This window comes from Alosa sapidissima, chromosome 11 (assembly GCF_018492685.1).
Source record: "Alosa sapidissima isolate fAloSap1 chromosome 11, fAloSap1.pri, whole genome shotgun sequence".
Taxonomy (NCBI): domain Eukaryota; kingdom Metazoa; phylum Chordata; class Actinopteri; order Clupeiformes; family Clupeidae; genus Alosa; species Alosa sapidissima.
Genome location: NC_055967.1, coordinates 2,938,765 through 2,965,980, shown reverse-complemented (window position 1 = coordinate 2,965,980; position 27,216 = coordinate 2,938,765). Strand labels below are relative to the sequence as shown.

The window sequence follows — 27,216 nt, the reverse complement described above, 5'->3', positions numbered from 1 at the left end:
GGGCAGGCGAATTCCCGGAAGTAGAAGAATCGACGTAGGCTGGAGGGACCACCTCTCTGCTAACTCCCATAGAAGTCCATTCATTCTAGGATTTTTTTTAAATACCATAACTTCTTATAACATATATCCTGTGCCGATATTGTAGCTTCTGTGTAATCTACATAAACACTACAAAGGCAAAACAGACTCCATTACCTCGCCTGTAACGTTGGTTACCCGTAAGAAGAATAGTTAGCTTGTTCGGTTGGAGGGAAGCTAGCTTTGACGTAATCTCTCTTTCGCGCCGTAGGGAGATAACCGTATTGTTTGGATAAGAAGCTCAGTCCACCTTACTGTCTATGACGGTAACTCCTAAGCAAAACCCATAGATATATCTATGAGCAAAACCTAGCATACACGACCGTATGTTAAGGTAAAGCATTACACAGAGGCAACCTAATAATAATACAAAAAAGTAAACCTATTTTTTTTTTAAAAACGGCACTAATCATTTCAGAGGTTTTCGATGGATTGACCGTAGGTCGGAAAAGTGGAAAGAAGATTAGCTTCAAGGCTATAACTTTTTTGTTTTGTTTTAGCATGACTGTTTTTGAAGATGATGTATGGTAGCTTCAACATTAACACGACTTGGTGAGAATGATATTAATAATAATACATAAATAAATGTTTAACTTTGATGACTTTGAAGGCAAAGGAAGTGTGAGAAGAATTTCTGTGTATCTATCATATGAGTTACAAGATTCAGTTCGATGGCTAACGTCACGAAGTTAAGTGTGAGTCTGCGCAGTACTGGGGGGACCAACTGAAAAATCGTTCTATTTGACTCAGTGCCCTCCCATTGAAAACGACGGAGTCTGTTCGTCCATTTCTTTTACTGTCTATGGTTTTTAGCCGTGCATGCCCACCAGAGGGTGCTGAAGCGACTCTTGGTGGTGTGAGCCCGGCATGACACCGACTTGAGGGCCGTCTGGTCACACCATATTCAATTGTAGTCAGAATATTCGCCTTATTCACCTGGCGGCCAGAGTCTGAGGGGTACACTTGTCATTACACCTTAGTCCAGCAGATGGTGGTGGTAATGCACTCCGTTTGCAAACTGCTAAAAAACAATTCACTGAAGAAGAAGAACAAGCCAGTGAACCCTTCTTCTTTAATCGGTGAGATTTTTTCGGCAGTTTGCAAACGGAGTGCATTACCACCACCATCTGCTGGACTGAGGTGTAATGGCAAGTGTACCCCTCAGCCTCGTTATCGCAGCCGGGTGAATAAGGCGAATGAGTCTGATACTGCTCCATTGGGACGTAATTATGGGGCGTGTTTCAACCGACACATAGCCTAGATGTACCGCATAGCGGTACAAAAGATGGCCGCCGCTCAGTCCTGCACATTCTCTCCGCACAATCACGTTTGTCAATTTGTTTCCATCTCCTACTCCTGCAACTCATGTGCATGTAAATGAATGTGTGCATGTGTGAGTTTGCTTTTGTGTATAAGAGTGTGTGTGTGTGTGTGTGTGTACGGACATGTGTATGCTTTGCCTGTGTGTGTGGGCTAATGGTGTGTGTGAGTGTGTTTATGTGTGTGTGTGCTGCCTGTGTGTGTGCTTGCCTGTGTGTATGTTTATATGTGTGTGTGTGTGTGTGTGTGTGTGTCCACAATAACAATATGTACACATCAACACTCTATGAACCACTTAATGCCACTTGTATTGTTATAAGCATTGTACAATAACCTCCACCATCATCAAACATGAAAAATGCCTTTTCTAAAAATCTGATACCGCATGGCGCAGTCCACTTTACCGTGATCACAGAATTCATAGTTACCCACCTCTTATTTTCCCACTACATTCCTGGTCTTGAAATATTCACAGGAATCCATAGGAATTAAATATTCATGTTGTTTTATCCAATATTAGTTGTGCAGATGTATAGTCCATCTTATACAAACCCATGAAGCCAACAAAGAAAATGCAAAAATAGAGACTTTTGTGTCAGTATTGTCAGTATGCATTTTGGGTAACCAAAAGTCCTATGTGGAGTTTCCATAGGGCATTATAAAACGCATGAGCATACCTTGGCAAATAATGGTCTAAAGTACTAATTTTTTATTCTATATTGATCTACTTTTGCACACAGCTTCGCAAGACCTGGTTTTAGGGCTCAGTTGTGTTTCAAAAATCATATCAAGTGACTTAGAGGGCTGAAATGTGGTCAGTTCAGAGATACTTGTTATGCCGCAGGCTCTGTAACTTTGTGCCAGTGCTTCCTAAGAAACTACAGGATCTTAGCTTTCTAAAGATGTCCAGCATTTGATGGTAGGCCAAAAGAACACACTGCCCTCTGAAGTAGGCAGTGCAATGTTGGGGGGGGGGGGAGCCTAGAAATGGCCCAACAGGTTATGGGAAGATTTAAAAAGAGTGACTGCCACACTTGCACTAGTAACATTTGTGTGGTCCAGGTACTGTTGCATAAAAAATGGTTGTCATTCACAAGACTACTTTTACTTTTATACTTTAAGTAAATTTCCAAGCCTGTACTTTGTCACTTTTACTTGAGTAAAGAAGTTAAATCAGTACTTCTAGTTTTACCAGAGTATTTTTAACACAAGTATTTGTACTTCTACTTGATTACGGGAAGTGAGTACTTTTGCCATCTCTGGCGTCAATATCCCCAAACCCTCGGATGCGCATTAGAACTTCGGTAGGTCAGTCACTTGGGAAGCACAGGCTTTTCCCAAACTGGTGGTGCTTAAAATGCAATACAACTGTGTTCAAAGTAGGATGAGGATAACCTAAGGTTGTGTGTGTGTGTGTGTGTGTGTGTGTGTGTGTGTGTGTGTGTGTACAAAATTGAGCAGACAATAAAATAGGCCATTTAACATTGTTTCTCATTGCATCCCATTGAACTCATTCCATAGCCTACAGTACTGAAGGATTGCAATAATAATGATAATAATAACTTATATATTGCAGTAGTAGTAGTAGTAGAAGGCTAGCAGTTGGCAGTGGACCTGGTCCGCGTACATATCTATCAAACCACCTAGATGGTGAGGGTGGCGCAAAACGAGCTCAGGGAGGCCTTCATGTTTTGGGGTTGGAAAAGTTTGAGAACTCATGCACAAGGCTATTGATTTAAAGGCCCGTTGAAACTACAATAAACAGGTCTAAAAAGGTTTATTGTGTGTGTGACTGTCCAGTACTGTTCATACTGACATTTTAAAAGCAAGCTTAAAAGTAACTCAAAAGTAACTTTCTCTAGTAACTAATTTCTATTGATATACAGTAATTGGTAAGGTAATTCAATTACTTTTGAAAGAAGTAACTAGTAACTGTAACTAATTTTCAGTAACTTGCCCAACACTGGTGTTTGTGCGTGCGTGTGCGTGTGCGTGTGCGTGTGCGTGCGTGCGTGCGTGCGTGTGTGTGTGTGTGTGTGTGTGTGTGTGTGTATGCGTGCAAGCATTGTGTTCATTCAAGACTCCTTTATGCTACATATATCATGGTATTGACAGTTTACTTAAAAATTCAAAAATCTCTCATAAAAATGTGTCTATTTCATGTCACATCCATAATGCTGATAAAATGCCATGTATTCTTAGGATTAAAATGATTATATAAAATTTGAGGATTTGTCAGTATTCAGAGGACAGAGGTTACATTAAAAGTTATGCAAATTAATTCACTGATACTAATTGTGTCCATGCTCTAAGGCATTTTGTTTACCAATATGAGTCCAACTGTCACATCCATAACGCTGGAACTGCCCTGCTACCTAAAAAGTTTTTGATAACCAAATATTTCTACCACTTTGGAAATGCCTGTCATGTAATGCATGCAATGACATGCATTGTTTTAAATGGGTTAGGGAAATGGGAAATTACCAGGTGACATGAATGTAAAAATATCCAAGACTATGCTGTGTTCAAGTTATGACAATGCTGAATTAGAGTACTGATCAAATTTAAGCACTGCATAGGGCTATTCTAAGTAAGGACTTCCTCATATTGCTGCATTTTGTAGCCTAACAGTGGGCTACATAGCAACAAGTAACTACACTAAGCAGTAAAAGAAAATATGTCTTCAGATTAATCCATTATGGTGTACAGCGTTTAGTCTTCACAGAGGTAAACAAGCCAGGCCTGCTGTGGCAGGTGGTGGTTCATAGGGAATTTTCCTATCCAATTAATTGAGTAAGTACACCACCTGCTTCTCTCCTTTCCTCATCTCCAGCTAATGACAGGACTTCCTCATTCTAAGAACGTTAAGCAGCTGTGCTAACCTGTCAGTGATGTACTAGTTACTATCTCACACAGAGTTGCTTTGATCTGAGCATCTATCTCCTGAACTCATTGGAATAAAAGAGTCATATTTCCTGGAGCGTTTTTCCTGAAAACAAGGTAGAGTGAAAACCAATTGACTATTAGGGGTTAGCATGGTTTTTATAACACTTAGCGTGTTGTTGTTTTTTTTTAAGTATTTTGGAAAATGTACTGGTACATGTTTTTTCCTTTGTTGCTATTGACAATTTCACTCAAAGGAAATTAACACATTTTAGTGAAAATGATCCACAGGAACATTCAAAAACATATTTCTCTCCATTCTGCAGAGTATTTTAGAATTTTTGATAACTTGGACTTGCATTTTTAAAAGTATATATTTTCTGTTAAAATATAATTTGATACAGTATTTTATTTGTATGTGTTTAATCAAGACGATTTCCTTTTGCTAGCATTCCTCATCAAAAAATGCTGACACACAATTTACAGGACCTTCTGCTCTAGTAGGCCTACATGAAGGTTGTTCAATCTTGATGTTTCTGGAAGGTTGTTCTCGAACATGATCTTAATAAGATGGGAAATAAAACTAAATTTACCATTTACAAAGTAGAAACAGACCAAGAATCTACCCTATGCTGCACTGAATGCAATCGGCTCCAAAGTATGACCTAGCAGCCATCTGCTGAAGGGACTTTAATCGCTCCATATGGTGTCTGTGACTCATGTGTCTGACACACTGACCTCTGATAGCAAATCACATTAGGAATCCCGTCTGGTTAAGTAAAGCTAATGATAAATTTGTGTGTTATCTCTACTATGTGTGCTCTTGCTATACAATTTATCTTCCTCTTTCTGTAGAATTGGATGCCCTTCCACCTTTACACCTCCACCACATTAACAGCATGCAGCAGACACCAAACCCCTATTCCCAGGTAATAAAAGACTATTTTAGATCAAGTTCTCCTCTGTGCTTATATGTAAGTTAGGTCCTATTCCTTGTGTTTATTATATTGAGTTTCTTAGACGACCACAGTATCCAACAGAATCCTGATTAATGCGTTACATTTAATCATTTAGCTGATGCTTTTATCCAAAGCCACTTACAACAATCAAGGTACAATTAAGGTACATTGTGACATGTTGCCACCGTTTACATGTGTTTTGCCAGTGTGTCAGTACTTACAGAACTTGTGAAAAAAAATGAAAAGGATGTTTTCAAAAACATTTGTTACAAAGCATAGCAAAAAAACCAACAACAACAATCAAATCAATCTTTATTACAACATTACACACTTTCAGCACTTGCCACAGTTCTCCAGTGGATTTAGGCTGTTTAATTCTTTAATGTAATCCCAAAATGACACTGGTCTTTGCCAGTTCTGAGCTGCCTTTAGGTCTTTGATCTGCATTGTTATTTGCTACTTTGTTTTTTTCTCTCTTTTACAGAATGTTAAGGTCTCACTGTATACTTCACTGTTTCAAAAAGAATGTCTAAACATCTGAATTATGATATTTCATATTTCATCTGAAATATTATATTTAATATTCCACATCTAAGAATAGACAATATGAAAATCACACAAATAATTAGACATGAGAAAATAAAAGAATGAGACAAATTAATCAACTAAACAACCAAAAACCTTGCACAGTATTACAGAGTTGACATGAACTAAGGCTAGTTTGTTTCACTAATTCTATATCTAATGTAGCAGTATAACATTAAAATTCCACGTGGGGAGATGTGGCACAAGCTCCTGCGGCATTCGTACCATGTTCAGGTCAAAGTGTCCATGGAACCAAGGTTTGAATCCAACACATGGTCATTTCCCATCTCTCTCTCTCAGTCGCTCTCTGTCATCATTCACTGTCCTCTATGAATTAAAGCCAAAAGCCCAAAAAAATACTTAAATACTAATTTTTAAAAATCCAGTTTGGTGGTTTGAAGTGCTTTTAACAGAGAAACAACCATTCATTGTAATCACATTTGGGTATTTGAGGGATTGCATGGTCATGTATCTGGACTTGGATTTGTTCGACTGCATGTGGTCCACACGTGTGCACAAACTAGCCTATAGTAGCCATGTTTACATGGACACTTTTAATATGATTAGAAACACAATAACAGCTGAGTCGGAATAGAAATACTATATAAACACCTCCATTGGAATAAAAATGCCTGATCCGATTAGAATTTCAATCGGAATGAAAGAGGTGGTGTAGTCCGTTCCTATTCTGATTGAATAGCCATGTCAATCGGATTGCCTGCTGATAGGCAACAACGGCTTTTTTCCGATCAAAGATTCTAAAGTGCATGAGAGCACATGAACGGAATAGAACGTACCCCACAGATGGCACAGACTTTTCAATCGGAATAGTTTAATCCGAATGACAAAAAAACTGTCCATGTAAACCCACCTATACTGACAACTTCCACCTACCCCACCTCCAATTAGCACATGACAGTACAATCTGTTTGTATGCCATATTTGATGTGGAAAGTTTCATGTGCATAGCAAATGTCTAAACCTCAGCCACTATAACCACCAAAATGCCTGATCTAAAAGCACAAAAGGGAGGCATATACAACAAAGATAAATGTGTATTTGCTTGTGTTAGTGTAGGTCAGGCTGAAAAGATGTTTCATTGATATGTCAACTGCAGTTCAGTGACAACTAAAACAGTTGCTCTAAACTAGTCGTAGTTTGTATTATAATTCTATTTCAGCTTTATGTTTAATTTAGAAATTATGACAGATTATGTCTTGACAAACTTTACTCAATTACCTTTTTTTCTGAAGAATGTCTTCTTATTCATCATTTATGTGCTGTGTATAGCAATTGGACACAGTGATTGGGATCCTACCTCAAGTGCAGGCCGCAGTGAAGGAGATGGTGGTGGATAATGGGAGGCCTCTCCATCACTCTGATGTCATCTTACCATACAGTATCAGTCAAGAAACGCAGAAGAGCTTCTTTACAAATAAGGTGATTTGACGTGTTTCAAAGGCCTTCACAATGTGATACTGTTAAATATTTTAACCCATTATTTTCCCTTGTATGATTGACAGGAGGGGGACCAAAAGGCTTCACAAACTGCAACTTTTAGTTCCTCCATAGAGGCTCCTTTAGATTCTGTAACCAATGGACGTGTTTTGAAGAAGAATGAAAAAGAGAGGACATATGAAAAACAAAGTCAACCAATGTCACCCACAGGTACACTTTGTCAGACTCAGACCATGAACGATTGAGGCTATATGCTCAGTGATTACAAACGGCTACTGTGCTGTGGAAATCACGTAATGAGAATAATCGCGTCATAATGTATTGACACATTGTGAAGCACAATGAAGCAGAAATCAGGTGAATGATTTGTTGTGATTTATTTAACATCTACAGAAACGTGATGGAAGTTGACTTTACTGTAAATACGAGTTTGTTGTCTATGATGTAGTCAGTTGGAGAGCGTTCAGGTAAGGATATAGAGGGTCAATATTGTCAAACTAATGCAGTTGAAATGCTGACGACAGCAAATGTCCATGCTTGACTGTTGAGCAGTGGTTCCAACCACCCAACTTTCTGATCATGTTTGTGATTGATTGTTGGAAACATCAAAGTCAAAGTCAAAGTCAAAGTCTGCTTTATTGTCAATTTCTTCACATGACATACAAAGAGATCGAAATTATGTTTCTCACTATCCCACGGTGAAGACATAATTTTACCAATTAAGTCCACAGACAAACATAACATTCAAGTAAACAATAAAAAGTAAATAAGAAGGCACATACAATGAATAAATAAGAGCGGCAAAATTGTGTTGAAATTGTGCAATTGTGCATAGACACTCAATATAGTAGTGCAAAGTCAGGCCAATAAATAAATGGCTGAGGTAGTTCTGTTTGACCTAAGTAAGCAAGTGGCATAGTGGTGCAAGTTATGTAAGAGCAGCAGAAGTGTGTTGTGTTTTCAGGACAACAGGACAACAACAACAAGTTGCAAAGTGTGCAAAGTGTGCAAGTGTACATGTGGAGTAGTGCAAGTGGAGTAGTGCAAGGCAGCCATTGTGGGTTCAAAGTCCAGGATGTTATGTAGCTGGGGGTGGAGGGGGGAGAGGGGGGAGAGAGTTCAGCATCCTAACAGCCTGGTGTATGAAGCTGTTGGTGAGTTTGGTGGTGCGGGAGCGCAGGCTTCTGTACCTCTTCCCAGAGGGCAGTGGATCAAACAAATTGTGAGTGGGTGACTTGCATCACTCACAATTGTGGTCGCCTTGCGGGTGAGGTGGGTGGTGTAAATGTCTTTCAGGGAGAGGAGTGAAGCACCAATAATCCTTCCAGCTGTGTTCACTATGCCCTGCAGGGCTTTCCTGTTGTATTCAGTGCAGCTTCCGCCCCACACAGCGATACAGATATTCAAATCCTTGAATAACGATTCTACTGACTGAGACTATGATAGAAGTTACCCAATGACTCTTTCTAGAAACAACCCCAGTATTCTAATGTATCGTCTTCTAACTTACAGAAACACTGAAACATTTCCACTGTCATCTCACAAAGTTTGAACTGAAGGAGATCATGGACTATTCTGAGATATGGTACTTGGGTCTGGACACCAAAAAGATTGAAGGCTTACATGGGACATCACTGAATTCTGGCTATGATGATGGGCATGGTAATTACATTGTGGTAAGACATGTTCTTGCAATGGCTCTTGCAATCACTTACCCTTTTAATGTTAATGGCAGCAGTTGCCCCTATAAGTACCATTATTTATTTTTTATTGACCCAGGTTCCACATGATCATATTGCATTCCGCTTTGAAGTTCTGGAGATGATTGGGAAAGGATGCTTTGGCCAAGTCTTGAGATGTCTTGATCATAAAACAAATGAAGTAGTTGCAATTAAAGTTATCCGCAACAAGAAAAGGTAATGGGCTTTCAACAATCTGGGATGATGTAAAGGTAAATGTAAACAGCAACGAGGAATGTCTCCCTGGGCAGTGTATTTTGTTTGAACTGATTATTATAACCACTCACACATTGGTGTACATTAGTATTATTTGATTTTAGATTAATTAACCAGGTAAAGCGTTGTAGAATTACTGTGCAGTTTATATTAGGATAAGTGGAATAATTATCACAGTATTTTCTTACATATTGAGTCCTCTTCTTCAGTTAAATCATGCCAGTGTGTTTCATTTCTGATATGTTTAAAAATATGTCTTGAAATTATTCTCTGACCGGCAGTTCATTATAAACTAAGTTTAACAATCCAGCCTAAAGGCCTTGTAATATTTAGTCTGGGTTGCAATTAATTATGACCGCCGCTGTACACTTACAACGTTCTCAATGCTTCGGTTGCTTCTTTTTACTTTGCGTGTCCCCGAAGACTAGTGTTAAATGCTTATTAGCGGTTTGTGGTAAAACTGGTCACGTTCGATTAGCATGAAAACATATCCCAGAGAACGGACGAACTCGGTACACGTGTAGGTTCATTTTGCGCCGGAATTGTCCTTTAAGCACAGACAACAATAGCAGACCAGGCCTCTATTTGAGAAGGGCCTTTATTTATCCAAACCTGTAGTCACACCAGGTGTGTAAAAGAGACAGGCGTCTATTTGGGACTCTGCTTTTATTTGAAGTTTTACAGTACTCGTGCCCGTAGCAAGACACCTGCCGAGTGTGAAATCATATAAACGGTTCGACAGATATGCGGTTAACACACATACTGACATACAGACTGACAGATGTGTCTGTAATTTATAGATAGATGGTGGGCCGTACAATAAAGTCATTTATGTGTACATTTAGTGACTGTACTCCCATCTGCCTGTAGCTGGTGGTGTTGAGCGACACATACACATACACATATACAAACACACACACACACACGCACACACACACACGTAGCATACACAGGCAGACACATAAACATGCACCCACCCGCACACAGACACACACAGAAATGCACACAGGCAGGCACACACACATGCACACACACGCACACAGACACACACATGCACACACACTGACACACGCACACGCACACACACACACACACACACACATAAACGCTCACACACACGTATGCACGCACACATGCACATAAACAAACACACACATAGGTGCGGAGGCTCACATACGCACACACATAAACACACATTCACACACACACAAACACTCAAGCACACACACACATACACACAAACACTCACACATACATGTATACACGCACACACGTGCACATAAACAAACACACACAGGTGCGCACACACACTCACACACATACTGTACACATTCACACAAGGGGCCGGTTCCTCATGCAGGCATAGTGACATATAAGACAACAACATGATATAAGACAGGACAGTAGAAAGAACAGGCAGACAGGGCTGTAAGTCAGTGTGGGGAATTAATCCAAGGAGAGGGAAGAGGAGGAGGCTGGGAGCATATTCAAGATCAAAAGGTGAGTAGCCTCAAAAGCAAAGGTAGTCTTCCTCCGGTTAGTCCTAGCCAGAGGACTGTGCAGACGCCTGCCAGAGGGCAGCCATTCAAAAACTCTTTCTCTTTCAAAAAGTCTTCTAAAATGCAGTCGGCTTTCCTTAGTGTTGCCTTGTCATGCAGTGACCATAGAGGCATACATAATAATAATAATAACTAGAAATGATGCAATTCCAAGGAATTACCAGTGCATGAAAATGCTAAAGTTGTGATGTAAAATATCATACAGAGTAAAAACAAACTATATTGGTTGCTTGGTAGATGAGGTTTAATATAGTTGGAATGACTGAACAGTTAAATAGATAGGTAGATAGTGTAAGGTTAAATTATTTAGGTAGATAGTTGACGATAACTGACAGTTGGAATGGCTCTAATGTTTTCTAGCAGTTATGCTAACTATGTTAACAAAGATAATAATGCTAACCAAGTTACTTAACTTAGTTAATTTAGCTAATGTTTTCTAGCAGTTTTTTTTAAATGTTAATAATGCTAATGCTGTTAACTATGTTAACAATGCTAACTATGTAACTTAGCTAACTTAGCTAAGAACAGTGAAATATTGTAGTGAGGACTTTTATTTTGAAACAGTTTTTGGCAGAGGAAGCAGTTGAACAGGATGTGTAGCCAGTTTGTATGCTTAAAGCCTGAGACTGGCAGTTGATCCAGGTGGCCTGAATACCTGCCATAGGATTCTAATTGCTTAACGGCCGTATTATGATGTCACAATCAGCAAAGTTAAGTCTATGGGGATTTTTAAAAAGTTTTTCTTTAATAGTTTAAAAAGCATAAAACTTTCAAAGTTGAAAAGACATAGCAGCTTGGTCCGTTTGAAGACCTACGTTACAAAGTTTGAACGAAGTTTCTAAGTTAGACTGTTCAAGAGAAATTGCGTACGGAAAAAGTGGTAAGCGGAATAATAATAAGTTGTTGATGTTGTTGCCTTGGAAGAACAGTACAGTGCATTTTGCCATTTTCTAGGTTAGCTAAGTCATATGGTTAGCATAGTTAGCATGTTAGCATTGTTAGCATGCTAGTTAGCATAGTTAGCAAAACTGCTAAAAATGATTAGTTAGGTTAGCTAAGTCACATAGTTAGCATTGTTAGCATGCTAGTGCATTTTCATGCACTGCAATAAGAAGAAGTTGTTGTTGTTGCCTAGGAAGAACAGTACAGTGCATTTTCATGCACTGTAATAATATTTATTTATATAGCACTTTTCAAGCATTGAGCACAAAGTGCTTACAGACAAACATGAAGAACATTTTTTCTATGCATAAAGTGCAACAAAAGTGCTTCACACACAAGACCCAAACAAACAAATAACAAAAATGCCTAATGGAGCGGCGTAATCGCCAGCGTAGCCGTCACACTTGAAACATACAACATGTGAAACATTCAAGACGGATAACAAACAAACAAACAAAAACAAATAATAAAATAAATAATTAAGACATTTTAAAAAGAAAACTCATGTTAACTTAGTCCAGTTGGTTGCATCTAGTTAACCGGCTGAATAGTCCAAGGGCAATGATGAAGGCACACAGCTGTGTCCAACCCGGAGGATTTAACATTTTCCTGGCAGTCTGGAGAGCACTGGAAGCAATAAACAGTCTGAAGTCGTAGGTGATCCTACAGATCAGCAACTCGGTGAACATTGACAGCGACCGTTTGTTGTTCAGTGAGATCGCTGTCGTCAGAGTTCTTCAAACTTCTTTCTAACGTTAACGTTAGCCTACTCAATCCAGACTCCAGGCAGCAGAGCATGGCAGCTCGCAGGTCAATCCAGTGGTCGCGGCAGCGGAGAAATCCCTTTCCGAAGCGCAGCGCCGTTCACGGATGGAGTACACCAGAGGCCCAGGACAAAAGCCAACGCCAACGTTAGCCCTGGCTAGGTCCTCAGCCCAATGGACTTTAACGTTAAGTTAACTTAACCCTTTAGGCGCCAGAGGTTTTTTTCCGAAACGATCAATTTTGACATCTTCATTTCAAAAGGCTATATCTTAAAAGTGATAAGAGATAGAGACTTTCTGTAAATTAGAGAAATATTAAGGATGACCCAAAGTTTATGTAGAGATTAAATGTTTATATCTAATTTGCATATTATGACGTCATATGGTGGCGGCCATCTTGGATTATAGAATTTTCATGAAAAGTCGCATGTTTGAATGATAAAATGCACCACTTCTTTCCCCCCAAAATGTCCCTCACCTTCTGTATGCTATATTGCACAATACTGAATGCTCAGGTAAATAGTAAGTAGTGAACAAACTGTGTAAATCATTACTAATAAATGGCCGAAACAAACCAAATGCATGTAGCGGTAGACTGGCCTTTTGCTGTAGAGATTTTCCATTTACTACATACAGTAGGCACTCTGATTCCATGTATGGGGCACATATAGATTATTCAGATGACACACAAACACAAGTAGACAAGACCTGTTTAGTTCAAAAGCTCATTTGCCACGGCAAGGCACAGATCAGGAGTGAGATGACGAGACAAGACAAGAGACAATGTTAGTATTTTTTTTCTTTTTGTTGTTTTTGTTGATGTTTTTTTTCTTAGCTGACAAAGACACACACATCACAAGGACATGAACACACAAAAAGGAACACATAGTGTATGTCCTAAATGATCAGGGAAATAGATAGCAAATCAACAGTGTAAATCATTACTAATAAATGGCTGACATTTTTTTTTTTTATGTAGCAGGCCTTTTGCTGTAGAGATAATGACTCCCTATCCCTATCCATACAGGGCCGGCATTCCCATCATCTTGTGATAGACTATGCATGACCTAATGTGTGTGTGTGTGTGTGGGAGAGGGAGAGGGAGAGAGCGTGTCACCACCTCCACCATGCGAGCAGCATGGCCAGATCTGCCTCGCGCGCGCCGAGTGGAGAGAATTTGCGCAGCTCGGACTAGGCCTACTGTCATTCTCATTGCGACTCCCCACACTGCCACTACGTTTCCCCCTAACTCTCCTATGAGCACTTCGACCTCGTCTAACATACCCAGTCGCATTAGACAAAGGCTCCACCACGTTACTGTCGCCGCGATTGTGGAGAGGCAAAAGACAGAAGCTAGCGCTATTAGGCTACCTCCAGCCACACCACTAACACCCTGCTAACTTCCCGATGAACACTCCGAACCCGTGAAACATTATTCCCACCAGTGACATTGGGCAAACGATTCAACGTTTGTGCTTGGTGTAAGCTAAACTACGGAGTAAACTCTCACTTTGTCCAGCTGCATCATTGAAGGCAGGGACGCATCTGAAGCCTCACTAAACGAATCACCGTCATTTCCTGAAGGCAGATATTCCCCTTCAGAATCAGGGTCCGCGAATAGAAGACCCAACACTTCATTTCAGGTAAACTTTTTTGATGCCATTAGACGATAATCTAATGCAAATACTCGCTAACGTTGACAATATCGCTCTGACTAAGTGGCTCACACGCACACTAGCTCCGGTATTGCATGCACTGATTCAATGCACTGTAGCTCAAAAGTTTTGTTTAAACCATGACCTTTTTCGGACTCGGGGATGACGTATGACATGTCTGCCACCTAGTGGAGTGGATGTCGAACGAAATATGACACCCTATTTGACGAAATCGGCCGTTTTATTCAGTACCGCATCTTGTCGAGTAAACTCGACAGTGGCGCCTAGAGGGTTAACGTCACAGCATCAACAGACTTGTCAGCAAATAAAGGACTAAGAATAACACAAAAACTACCCAAAATAACGCAAATAAAGAGAGAATACATTTAACTAGACAAAAAATACAAAAAAATAAACAGAACATTACATAAAATTACGAACATTACATAAAAACAAACAAAAACATGATGCCAGACGGAGCGGCGTGTCTCGCCAGCGTCCCCGTAACCTAGCAACAATACACGCACTGTGATGTCACGAGAGGCTGCGTTCTGGAGGGGCGCTACATTCCCCTGAGATGGCTGCAGTCACGGACAGCTTTGGCTCCATCTGCTGGTGGAGTTGGAAACTCCACCCCTCAAACACACGATATCCCAACACACCTGAGACCGATCAGGGCCTGATGAGCTGAAGGGCTTTTTAAGGCCCAGAGACACAGTTGGTGTCAGAGTGGGGTTTGGGAGACAAGCTCCAAGTTGTGCTCTCAGAGGAACTACAGACCGTCGAAGTGGCACTTCGTGAAGTACTGGAAGACTGGAATACTTACCTGAAGACTGGAATACTTACCTGAACACTGGAATACTTACTGCCGGATTGGCCACGGGCTGCGGCGCTGACTAAAGTAAGGCTGAAGACCGCTTTCCAAAGAAGATTACCAGAGGGAATGGGACTATGATTTCACGTTTGAAGAGACATTGTTTAAGTTTTGACTGTTGAAAGATCAACCGTATCCTTAGTTACCCTTTTGAACTTGGCATACCTTTTTGTTAATTCCCAAGAACTTTATTAAAAACCTTCCTTGTATTTACCATTGTGTCCTTGCACTGCTGAACTGTCCCGCTGAGAGCCGTGTAGCCTCTCATGATATCACAGCACACACACACACACACCCACGCATACACACACACGAACACACACATGTATAAAGACACACACACACATGCACAAATAAACACACAAGCACACAAACACATACATAAACACCCCCACACATAAACACACCCACACACACACACATACATAAAGACACACATAGGCACACACACATAAACACACAAGCACACATACACATACACACACACACCATTACCACCCAACACATCCGCAAGCGAAAACACACACTCACACAGAAGCACACATACACAAAAGCAAACACACACATGCTCACATGTGTTGCAAGAGCAGGAGATGGAGTAGAAGATGGAGAAAAATAGGCAAGCGTGATTTATTTTTGCGGAGAGAATGTGCAGGACTGAGGTCATATTTTGTACCGCTATGAAGTACATCTAGTTTTACTAAAGATTTATAGCATCAGTTAAAGTCATATTACTTTAAAAGGATTTGAGAATGCAGAACTCACCAGTTGATTTAAATGGAAACTGCAGAAAGCTATTAGGCTGAACCATTTATACTAATCATTCATATCTAGCTATTGCACTGTTTATTCTATGTCTTGTTTGTAGATTTCACCATCAGGCCTTAGTAGAGTTGAAGATCCTTGATGCTTTGAGGAGAAGAGATGATGACAACAGCCACAATGTCATCCACATGAAGGAATACTTCTACTTTCGCAACCACCTCTGCATTTCATTTGAGCTGTTGGGGTAAGTCAGCTTTTTATATTTGTTTGGTTAACATATGCAACACATGAATATGAGTAAGGTAGCATGTAAACACTACAAATAGGCATTATGCATTAATTCAGTAATAATGCAACCTGCATTGTGTTGACTGCATGGTTCAGCCCTTCACTCGCCCGAGCTCAAACCCGCAAACTGCAACACCTCAGGTTGGGAGTGTGCGAGCAATCAAGCTAAAACCCCAGGGTGCTAGCTCGCTCACTAGCATGTTTCTTAACACATTGGAAGGGAGGTTTGTCTAATAGACTGGGTATTGGTTGTAATCAGGTTCATGTCTATTTTGTGCTAACATGAATTCTCATTAAATTGAGCCACATAGAAACCTAAACATCAAAAGTGTATTTGCTGTGAGTGAGGGATTTATAGACTCTCTTGGTCTATCTGATTCAAAATCAGTTTACCTCAAAGATAGCCTGTCTCCCTTGGATACAAATCCCGCAGATTGGTGGAAATATCAACGCAACAAGATTTCTGAGGCTTGCTATTTTATATTTTCTGACACCTCAGTGCTCCCAATACAATCATCCCATCCCATTATGGATGTCTACGGAAGTTACCAAATATAGAGTCTTTCCCCATAAAGGACCTTCACAGCTATAAATGCCCAGTTTTAGGGTCTTGGCTGTTTGCTTTTGATGCTTGCTGTACATATCCCCTTATGTAACTGCAGTTTTTTCGAAGTATGTTCAGTTATAGTAGCTACAGTGCAGTAGCCTAGTATTTTTCAAGTACTGCATTCTGTACTAAATTACAGTACTATGCAGTACAATGCAGTTTTTTGTGTCCAAAATCCTGCATTCCCTGCATAAGAACTGTAAATATTTCCTCCAAAACTGTGGTTTTGATACTCAGAAATCTGCAGTTTGACACTTGAAGTAATGCAGTTATTTTTTTGCAAGGGTCTGGTTGTGCTAGTAACCTACTGGCTGAGGCTGACTGTTCTTCACCTGTGTGTCTGTAGTAGGCTACTTGCCAAAGACATAGCTACTGAACTGGGTCCCCTGATTCCCTTCAATATTTTTTCAAACGTCTACTATTTTAAACAATAATTTGAATACTTCATATAGGTCTAATTTACTACAGTATATGCGTCTATTGCCCATGCAGCATAGCGAATCAAAGCTAATACATTAGGCTACTTTCCATTTTGCATAGGTTCAGTTGTAGGCTATCTAAACATGCAATAATACAACAACAACGTCTACAATGAACTATTCATTTGGACAACTTGATACAGCCCTATACAGGCTAAAGTTACCTTTAGTTTTGTTCTAGCATACCGTGACGTCTGGCTTTAAACAGCTGTAATGCAGTCTATCGTTCTGACAAGAAATTGCCTACCTTGTTCTTGCCCATCTGGAATAACTCCTCTAGCTTTGCTGCATCCATCCTTTCTGTTTTCGTTGTTTAAACTTGTGATATTCATGATGAGTATTGAGTTAGTGAAATAGCTCAACATTGTGTGCTGATAACCATATATAGATAGCCAAGTAAAAGAAAACAACAAGTAGCCTAGTTGCTATAACGTGTTCACTAACTTTATGTAATAGAAAATTGTAAATAGCCTGATGGCATGCAGCTAATGGGATACTGTGCATAGTTGAGAAGGTATGGTGGGCCAATTTGGTGTGAATACACACACACACACAAGGGAAATTTTCTCTCGTTGTTGAGTAGCCCGATGGTATGCACAGTGTGTACGGACAAACACCTGCAGGCGCGCCTGCGCACACACACACATAAACACACACCCACACGCACATACACACACACACATAAACACACCCACACGCACACACACACACACACATAAAGACACACATGCAGGCACACGCACACACACACACACATAAAGACACACACACACACACACATAAACAAACACACAAACACACACGCAAACACACACACACGCATGCACGCACAAGTAGGGGATGGAGCAGGAGATGGAGACAAATGAACAAACGTGATTTATTTTTAAGGAGAGAATGTGCAGGACTGAGCGACGGTCATATATTATACCGCTATACGGTACATCTAGTTTACAACTTTTTTTGTCTGAACTACTGTGATTTCTCTTGATGTGTTTGGAACAGAGTGAACCTGTATGAACTAATTAAGAAGAATAATTTTCATGGCTTCAGTTTGGCACTGATTCGTCGCATAGCTCGCTCCTTACTTAAGTGTCTGCAGATGTTACAAAGAGAGAAAATCATCCACTGTGACCTTAAACCGGTATGCTATGACTTTATGAGATGTAAATATTTGTATATAAAATATTGATATACTGTATATTGATATTAATGTTTATCTTTGTTATGATGTTTTCCTCTTTTAATGCAAAAAAGGAGAACATCCTTTTGTGTCCAAAGAGCCAGGGAAATATTAAAGTGGTTGACTTTGGATCCAGTTGCTATGAACAGCAAAGAGGTAGAAGACACTAATATATATATATATATTTATATATATATATATATATATATATATCAGCACATTTTTGGTTGAATTCAAGTGTCAGGTTTCCTTAACTTGTTTATCTATTGTAAATGTGTACATTTGTTTTTTTCATTCCCCATAGTGTACACCTACATCCAAAGCCGCTTTTACCGCTCCCCGGAAGTGATCCTTGGGCACCCTTACAGCATGGCTATTGATATGTGGAGTCTGGGCTGTATCCTTGCAGAGCTCTATACTGGTTACCCCCTTTTTCCAGGAGAGAGTGAAATGGAGCAAATTGCATGCATTGCTGAGGTAATATTGATAAGTATGTATACGAGTGTAGTTGTATTGATGTGTTTATATCCATTATGTGTCATTCTTTCTTTTTTACAATGCCATTCAAAGGTATAGGTAGGGTTACACTCCCATCTCCTCCCCTTTCTCCTCCGTTCACTAGCTCTAAACTCATATTACTCCTTATCCATAGAGGGTGTCAGCATCCCAGGACCACGGGCAGCTATCAAGCCAGCACTGAAGCGATCATGGGCAAACTAGAGAATGATTAGTTAGACTTAAAACACAACGTGCCATTCATTGGACAGGACAGATGGTTTCTGATAATGAACCTCTATACGCTTATGTAGATATGCAACATGAACAATATCTACATTGTATTTCCGGCCAAAAATGAGCTTTTCCCTCAAAAACAAAGACATCTTTCAAAATGTCCCAAAATTTCTGAACGATAGTGTATATCTATTTTTAGAATTAGAATAGTAGCTACATGTTTTAATTCATCAGCTCAGGTGTGCATAGACCAAAAAAGTAGCAAAATACACAACAAAATAAAACATTTTTTTATCTTCTCTGTTTTGTCTTAGGTGTTAGGACTGCCTCCCGATTACTTTATACAGACTGCATCCAGACGGAGAGTATTCTTTGGTAAGATTATATCACCCAGTATCCCATATATATATATATATATATATATATATATATATATATATATATATGTATGTATTAGGGGTCTAAAGATTCACTGATATGTAATGTATTGGTAACCGAACATTAAAAATGTGAGTGCATCGATAGGCAAACCCCTACATCCGTTTAAATGTACTGTATGCAGGGTCGATGGCCGATTTTAAAATGACAAATCGGTTTCTGCTAAGCAAAGCTACAGCAGAAGACCTAACGTTACAAATATGTTGCTTTCAAAATCATAAGACCGACCCTAATTCGCTATAACACAGTGGTCCCCAAACTTATATATAACGTATATCAGTATATCAGAGTATATCAGTAACCATAAATAGCTTAGTGCTGTGAACAACAACAGTCTACCTTAGTTGAATATTCCAATTCATTTAATCATAGGCTACTGCAATTTAATACCATTGTTAGCTGTGTTTATATTGCCATCATGCCATGTAAAATGTAGCTCAAATGAAATAATACTAAAAAATAATAAAAAGACTTTAGCATTCCCAAAAGTATTAGCAGGGAGTCCCAAAAGTATATTTTATTTAAAGGTACACTATTATTTTTAGCTTAATATGCAAGTTTTTTAGCTAAACTTACCTTCATTTAACAGCTTCAGAGTCATTGGAATGGTTATATGACTTTTTTCGGGTTGAATGGTGGCCGTCTCGCTTCCCCCTAGCGCCTGTGAGCGGAAAAACCACCCTTGCAACTGTGGGCCGGCGGGCCGACGACCTCAGTGTCAGGAAGTATAACGAGTGTAACGAATTGCTTTACTGCATTCAAATACACTTACACGCCAGGCACCGGCTAGAAAAAGGTAGCGATGGAGTTTCTTAGACATTCGTCATGACAGAGCCAGCGAAAAAGAAGCAAAAACCTATGGCAAAAACCGAGAAAACAGTAAGGAAATTGCCAATACTGTATAGTTTACCTTTAAAATGTGTGAACTCTGAACTCTGTGTCTTTGCATACACAGCTCAAGTTGTGAACAAGCAATATCCTACAAATAATTTAAAGTTCTCAAACTATGAGAGTTTTATGAAATGCTGGCAAAAACATCTGGAATGACCACCATTCTAACTTTCACTCACCTGATGAGAACTTTGTGAATTTGGATGAACATTTGAACGAGTGAATAAGTCCCAGAAATATGACTTGAATAGAAGTTAGTTAGTTATTAACAATTAATTGATAAACTTTTAGAATACTTTGAGCACTGATGCAGTCAGCATAGGCCTCTTACATTGTTTGCAGGTATAGGCCTACATTTCATTCCGTTTTCGATGGTAAACGTGAAACAGCGCCATCAGTGGACAAAAAGAGTATTACACGTGTACTGTTAAGACTCGCCACAGAGAATGAATGGGGGAAATTACGGAGGTTATAGTTTGACATGTCGTGCTCCCGTACGTGCCAGATGCTATATCAGACATGTTTTGGGGGGCCACCCAAAATGAGGTGACGGACCGTATCCGGCCTGCGGGCCGTATTTTAGGGACCACTGCTATCAACACATCAACAGAGCGTCTGGTAGCTTTCTCCAGGTAGGGTAAGTAGCGTCACTTCTACAGTGGCAACAAACTAGTTGCCAAGTTCAGTGAAACGCAGCATGGACTAATAATCTGTGTGTAGCGTTAACGTGTGTGTTGCAGTATCCTGAATGAAGTCATATATTCAGTTCTACCCTCTAACCTATCTTGTCACTGTTGTTGATGTGTCAAACTGACTTTTCATAACATGTGTTAGTAGACTCCTAATTTGTGAAAGGTAATCCAGACACCCTTTCCCCCCTGGCACTCAAAATTTAGCAAAAGCCACAGCTACACCACATCAACCATTGTGATTGGCTTAGTAGCTAAGTTTAAGGGTGACATATTTGTATAGATCTCTATTAATTTGCCTAGTGATTTCGTTTAGAGACCTTTGGAAAAGTTCTTGATATCAAAATGTTTGTTCAGTCTTTCAATCCAGTCAATCAAATCTTTTGGAAAATTCTAAACCTAATGACAAGCAATTCATTTTTCTCATGCCATAAAGTAACAAAAATGACTCCCCAGTCTTTTATAGCCTACCCATTTGATAATTATGAATGCCGTGCTAGCAGAGTTTTTTTATATTTTATTTATATATTTTTTTTCTTCAGTAAATTTGGGTCAACGATTTCCGAGACATTGAACCACTGGGCTGCACGAAATTTGGTGGGCATGTAGACCCACCAAGGATGACACACACACACACACACACACACACACACACACACACACTGACAAGTGAAATTTTTTGAGATGCACCTGTATGTCATCTTTACATGTCATCTTTATTCAGGTTCCAAGGGAAACCTCAAGAATATTACTAACAGCAAGGGGAAAGTACATCATCCTAACTCAAAACACCTGGCTAGTGTTTTGAGGACAAATGATACTCTTTTCTTGGACTTCCTTAAGGGCTGTCTTATGTAGGTATACTGATTCATCTCCCCTATCCCTGTTATGCTAGGTGTGCCTGAAGTGGAATAAAACCACCACTTCATACCATTAATACCACAAAAAACAATGCCAATAAATAAGCTATTCTTTGATGATAATTGTATTACCTCCAATTACCATCTAGGTGGGACCCGAGTGAGCGCATGACACCTGATGAGGCCATGCAGCATGAGTGGATTCAGGAGAGTTTTCAAAAGACTGGCATTAAAATTCAGCCAGACAGAAAACCTGCTGACACACCAGACCAGACCAAGAAAGGTAGCATGAAATGTATTCAATTGGCCCGTATTTGTACATAATGCATGTGAATGTACGTATGTGAAAAGTGCTGCTACACAAAAACTGATTTCAAGTGTAAACACTTGTCAAGGCGGGTCCTTCCTTAAAGGTGCTCTAAGTGATGTTGGGTAACGTCACTTCTGTTGACATTCAAACAAAACAGGGAGAAAGCTCGGTACTCCCTTCTCCTCCCTCCCATGCAATTGAAACTCTTGTAAATGCACATCTTGTCGGTGATTGGCTGGAACAGTTTGTTATGTTTTATGGTCCAGGCTGGACTAGGTTGTTTTTGTTGCCATTTTTGGAGCCTGGGCTGTCCACAGAGATTGCGGTTTTTACAGTGTATTCAGGACACAGAAAGTGGATGGTGAGGTGATGTTTACTGTATGTGACAAAAAATGTTTTAGCTTAGAAACCGCATAACAACGCTTAGAGCACCTTTAACAAAGTCACTTTCCTGTGTTAGGAGTGACAATTTCTGATTCATTGGTTGAGTAGCCTAGCCTACAGTATTAGGCAGGTGCACTCATAAGCCCCTTTTACACTACGGGATTTCCGGCAAATGTATGAACCTTTATCGCTGAACATCTGTCCTTTTTCATAGATAAGTTAGAAGGGGGGGGGGGGGTTGATGAGGGTAGTCACTTGTAAAAGGGTCAAAGGGGAATGGGGGAATCCAGGTACCCCTGGCTGCAGCTTGCAGATAGGTCTGGGCTCATTGTGGGGCAGAGCTCAATGCTAAGCTCAGCCCACCATCAGCACGTCATTCCACATTCGCCATCTGTCCAGAGCCGTATTCGCCTTATTCAGGCAGTGGCCATTGTAAACCAAAACGAGGCTACAGGTCGTTTGAAAAAGGAGGAAATCCAAGGCACTCTTCGTATCCAAAAATGTATAAAAAGCCTTTATTTTACATGGCTATGTCACATTTAAAAACATAAACTGGGCAGCAACCCACGCGTAGCGGCACAAATAGCCTTCTTCAGGGTATGCTGCTCAAGCAAACCATTTTCTCTTAAAGGGTTAACTAATCACAAACACCTGTATAGCACAGAGGTAAAGAGGAAATTAATTCTCAGGTAAACAATACAAGAAAAGGCCACTAGGTGGCCATATCCCTAAGGTTAGGGCACCAATGAATACAAGAATCAGAACCCCATTATGTAAACAAAAGAACAATTACAGAAAGGGACTGAAGTCAATTTCTTCATTTAGTCCTGGATATGTCATGGCCTGTAAATTGTATATATAAAAAGTTACCACCCATAAGCCACCCATAATGTTCTTTTTAATTGTCTCTAGACCTTCAACCATTCAGACCTTCAGGGTTGCTGTTATGTGCATTATAAAAATGTTTGGCCATTGGGAAGTCAAAATTTGCCTTTTTAATAGCATTCTTATGTTCTGAGATTCTGTCTTTGAGATGCCTCTTTGTTCGGCCTATACAAAAGCAACCACATACAGGTTGTTTCGCGTCTTTTTTTCATTTTTGTGTTCGAACTTCGGTATAGTTAGGGGGTCGATTCTGAAAAGGGCTTCCATTAAGACTTTTGTGGACATGTGTGGGTACAAGCTGACAACCTGTTTTTTTTTCAGTTAGAAAGGACTCGTAAAGTTCTAGGGTGGTTGTCAAGTTGAAAATGTCTTTTTGTGACTTTAACAAGCAATTTTAGGCCAATTTTCAGGTTTCCTGCTCAACATGACATGCCCATAATAAATGTTGAACTAGAGGTGTTGGAATTAATCAGATAATCAATGCATCACGATGCGGACATGGCCGATGCTGCATCGATGCAGTGGCCGACCATAATCGATTACAACGCAATGATGTCGCTCGTTAATTTTCCAGCCGTGACATAAACATTCGGGCACATGGATAAAAAATGATCTGCATTAACGCAACATCCAATAAGCCAAAAACAAAAATAACATAATTATTAAACCGGCGGACAAGGGTTCTAAGATCGTAATCATGGGTGCACAGCAGTATTTGTTTGAAGACAATAGACAACTTAGCAATACCAAATACTATAAACCATTAGATCAGCCCAATCAATTACAGACCCAATTCAAAATTCACAGTATCAATTCCCTTTACCACAATCACTACATCAAAACAAAACTGCGAAACCTCCTTCCTGGCTCAGATCCACCCCAGGAAATTCTATCTCCTACCCAAAGTCCATAAACCTCCAGAGATGGATGGTTCCCTTTGAGATTCCTCCTGGCCGTCCCATTGTCACAGACTGCAGCAGTTCATCGTAACATCTCCATGTATATTGACAGCATTCTGCAACCACTTTCCATCCACCATCCCAGCAACATAAAGGATATCTATAATTTCCTGGAGAAAATTTGGCATATGGCAGTCCCCAATAATACCATCTATTCACTTTAGATCAGAAACATCTTCAATAAATTCCCTAACCTAACGGAAAGACCTGTCCATCATCTTTTACAACTTATTGAAATTTACTTTTCCAGTAATTTTTACCAAAAATTACTGAAAATTTACCAATTTCCAGAAAGTGTAAATAATAGCCATACATGTGTATAGTTTTGCTAGGAATGTGTTGATCATTTGGAAATTGAGTGTAAAGCAGTGAGTTGTGTTTACAGTTCCGCAAAAAGAGTGCTGTGCAGTGGACAGTTTTGCAAAGTGTGTGTTACAAAATTGCAAACTGAGTGCAAAGCAGTGTTTGTGCTTTTAGTTTTGCAAATTCATTGAGTGGTTTTTCTATAAGTATTAATAGTTTTAGAAATTGTGCTATAAGAATCAAAGCATTCAGAAAAATCTGTAAACTCCATTGTGCCGAATTTGGTTGCAGTTCCACCAGAATTCCACTAGGGGCGATCACTGATGAGTGCAAAATGAATGGGGGTCTATGGAGCTAAATTTGTCTCTTTCACCTGATTGCCGTGGAAGAATCGCAGATTCTATTGCAGTTTATGCAAGTTCAATATGGAATATAGATGAACGGGTACTTATGTCCTTTTGATTTCTTAGAGGTTGGGTCGTTGTTGCCCATAACACGCTAGCATTGTGCTAATGAATGACGTCATTGACACGTTTGAAAGGCTTTTTATTAATTAAGTGGCTTTAAAAATATATAATACTCAATTGTGTGTATTTTCTTTGCCTCCCCTTTTGAATGCAACATTCAAATTACTGGATTTTGAGGGGTACAACTCCATAGACCTCCATTCATTCTACACTATCCGGCGAGCGCCCTCACGTGAAACCAGAAGGAACTGCAACCAGTTCAGAAACCAGAAGTGGAAGTTCTCCCCTTATTAGACATTCTCTGGTTAGATACAATAGGAAGTGCATGCACTTCCTATTGGTTTGTAGTAAGCTAATTGATGAATGGGAGACGTAGACAATGCAACTGAATCGACTGTGACTGGCTAGGAAATGAATGGATGACGTGGCAAGTTTACTTGCTAGTAGCCTAGTGCTTCTCCTGAGCTGTGATTGGTCAGCAAGTTATGAATGGAATATGTGACTACGAGTCTTCTCTGTAGATCTCCGCTAAAGCTACCATTTCCTCAATCAGAATGGCTGCCAAACAACGTAGACACAGCTACTCTCTTTTGTATCATACATTCCTTTGTATCATACATTCCTTCGTGCATTAATATGATTAACAGGCTACATAGCGATTAACAAATCAAATCCTTATATCATATTTTATTTTCAGTGGTGAGACAAAATTAGTAGCCCTAATGGTAAAATCCCCAGCTAGACTAACGCTTACCTAGCGTTCATGGGCTTCGGAAAAACCTTTTTCCCAGTGAAAACATCATCATTCATCACACGTCACGTAATGTGTGAGTCAGAGGTCGGAAACTGGGGCTAGATTTTGCTAACAGAGTTGCCCAGTTAGGGGCTCGTCATCACTTTTGTCGTCACGTTGTAGTTCGTTTGTAGTCCATGTCCAACTTAATGTGAATTTGCCGTTTTTGTCACTTGAAAGCTGCATATCTTTGTTTCACAAGCATCTTACACTATATTTTAAGCAAATACAGTTGTTTATTTAGGATTAGTGAGTGTATGTTTTAACCTTTGTTGTGGCATCTGTGTTTGTCACACATTCCGACGGCAAAATACATGAACACTTGCTGTGGGAAAAACAAAGTAGCCACGGGGTGGTCCTTGTCATTCCAAAGTGCCATGAATGCACCATTAGCCTATGTCAACTCCTCTCCATTGCTATCAATAGGCTCATTCAGGATGAACTGCGGCTGACTGTGTCTGACTTCAAACGTCAATGACTGCCAGTGTCAGCCGGGAGGAGCTAGAAAAGACAGCAGCCTGCCTGGACACACCGGCTGCAGTCTACCTAACCTGACTCAGACATCGTGGGAAATAATGCAGAATTTTGTTTGCATTGAATACAGTTTAAATTCTCTTCCTATTCATTAAAATGAACATGATGACTGACAAAATAAATTACTATGATGATGTGTTAATAAATCATTATTGTCATAGCCTACATTTACAGGTCTGTATTGTAGCACATACAGTACAATCAGTAGATAATTGTTTTCTCTACATGTGTGTCATCTGTATACCCAACAGCATAAAATAACAGAATGTCAAAATGTTTTCAGTACCACTGTCGCAGAAATCACACATAGCTTAAGAAGGTATTCCTTCGATTTTTGTTCATTTTCACACATTCCAAAATAAGGAAGCAGCATGAGAAACTTGTCATATTCATCACAGGGAGATTCTGGAAGCAACTGCACAAACTGGCTAAAGGGATCTTGCTCCCCGCAAGATATTAAGGTCATGCGACATGGTGACAACATGGACTGCCTGTCCCACAGTAGGACGTCGACAACATTTATAACCAGCATGCATTGCGTTCATCCCAGCATGCATCAAGTCAAGTCAGATCTGCACAGCGCTGCATCAAATTAAATGAGCTTATTTTCAATGACGCCG

At 39.9% G+C, this 27,216-nt stretch overlaps 1 protein-coding gene across 3 annotated transcripts in view; it reads left to right on the top strand.

The window, feature by feature from the left end:
- dyrk4 (dual-specificity tyrosine-(Y)-phosphorylation regulated kinase 4) overlaps window positions 1-26,742 on the top strand; it is a 28,715-nt gene extending 1,973 nt beyond the window's left edge. The window contains exons 1-14 of one of the 3 annotated variants that reach the window (XM_042108798.1): window positions 4,238-4,398; window positions 5,137-5,210; window positions 7,116-7,265; window positions 7,349-7,493; window positions 8,796-8,959; window positions 9,063-9,199; window positions 15,901-16,041; window positions 18,174-18,312; window positions 18,426-18,507; window positions 18,656-18,828; window positions 19,398-19,458; window positions 21,826-21,955; window positions 22,111-22,244; window positions 26,489-26,742. In XM_042108798.1, the coding sequence (XP_041964732.1) occupies window positions 5,181-5,210; window positions 7,116-7,265; window positions 7,349-7,493; window positions 8,796-8,959; window positions 9,063-9,199; window positions 15,901-16,041; window positions 18,174-18,312; window positions 18,426-18,507; window positions 18,656-18,828; window positions 19,398-19,458; window positions 21,826-21,955; window positions 22,111-22,244; window positions 26,489-26,514 (1,512 nt within the window). In that variant the 5' untranslated portion in view covers window positions 4,238-4,398; window positions 5,137-5,180 and the 3' untranslated portion in view covers window positions 26,515-26,742. Of the gene's footprint in view, window positions 1-4,237; window positions 4,399-5,136; window positions 5,211-7,115; window positions 7,266-7,348; window positions 7,494-8,795; window positions 8,960-9,062; window positions 9,200-15,900; window positions 16,042-18,173; window positions 18,313-18,425; window positions 18,508-18,655; window positions 18,829-19,397; window positions 19,459-21,825; window positions 21,960-22,110; window positions 22,245-26,488 lie in introns of those variants that run through there. The other 2 variants (XM_042108799.1, XM_042108800.1) reach the window with 2 other exon arrangements.
- The last annotated feature ends 474 nt before the right edge of the window (window positions 26,743-27,216 follow it).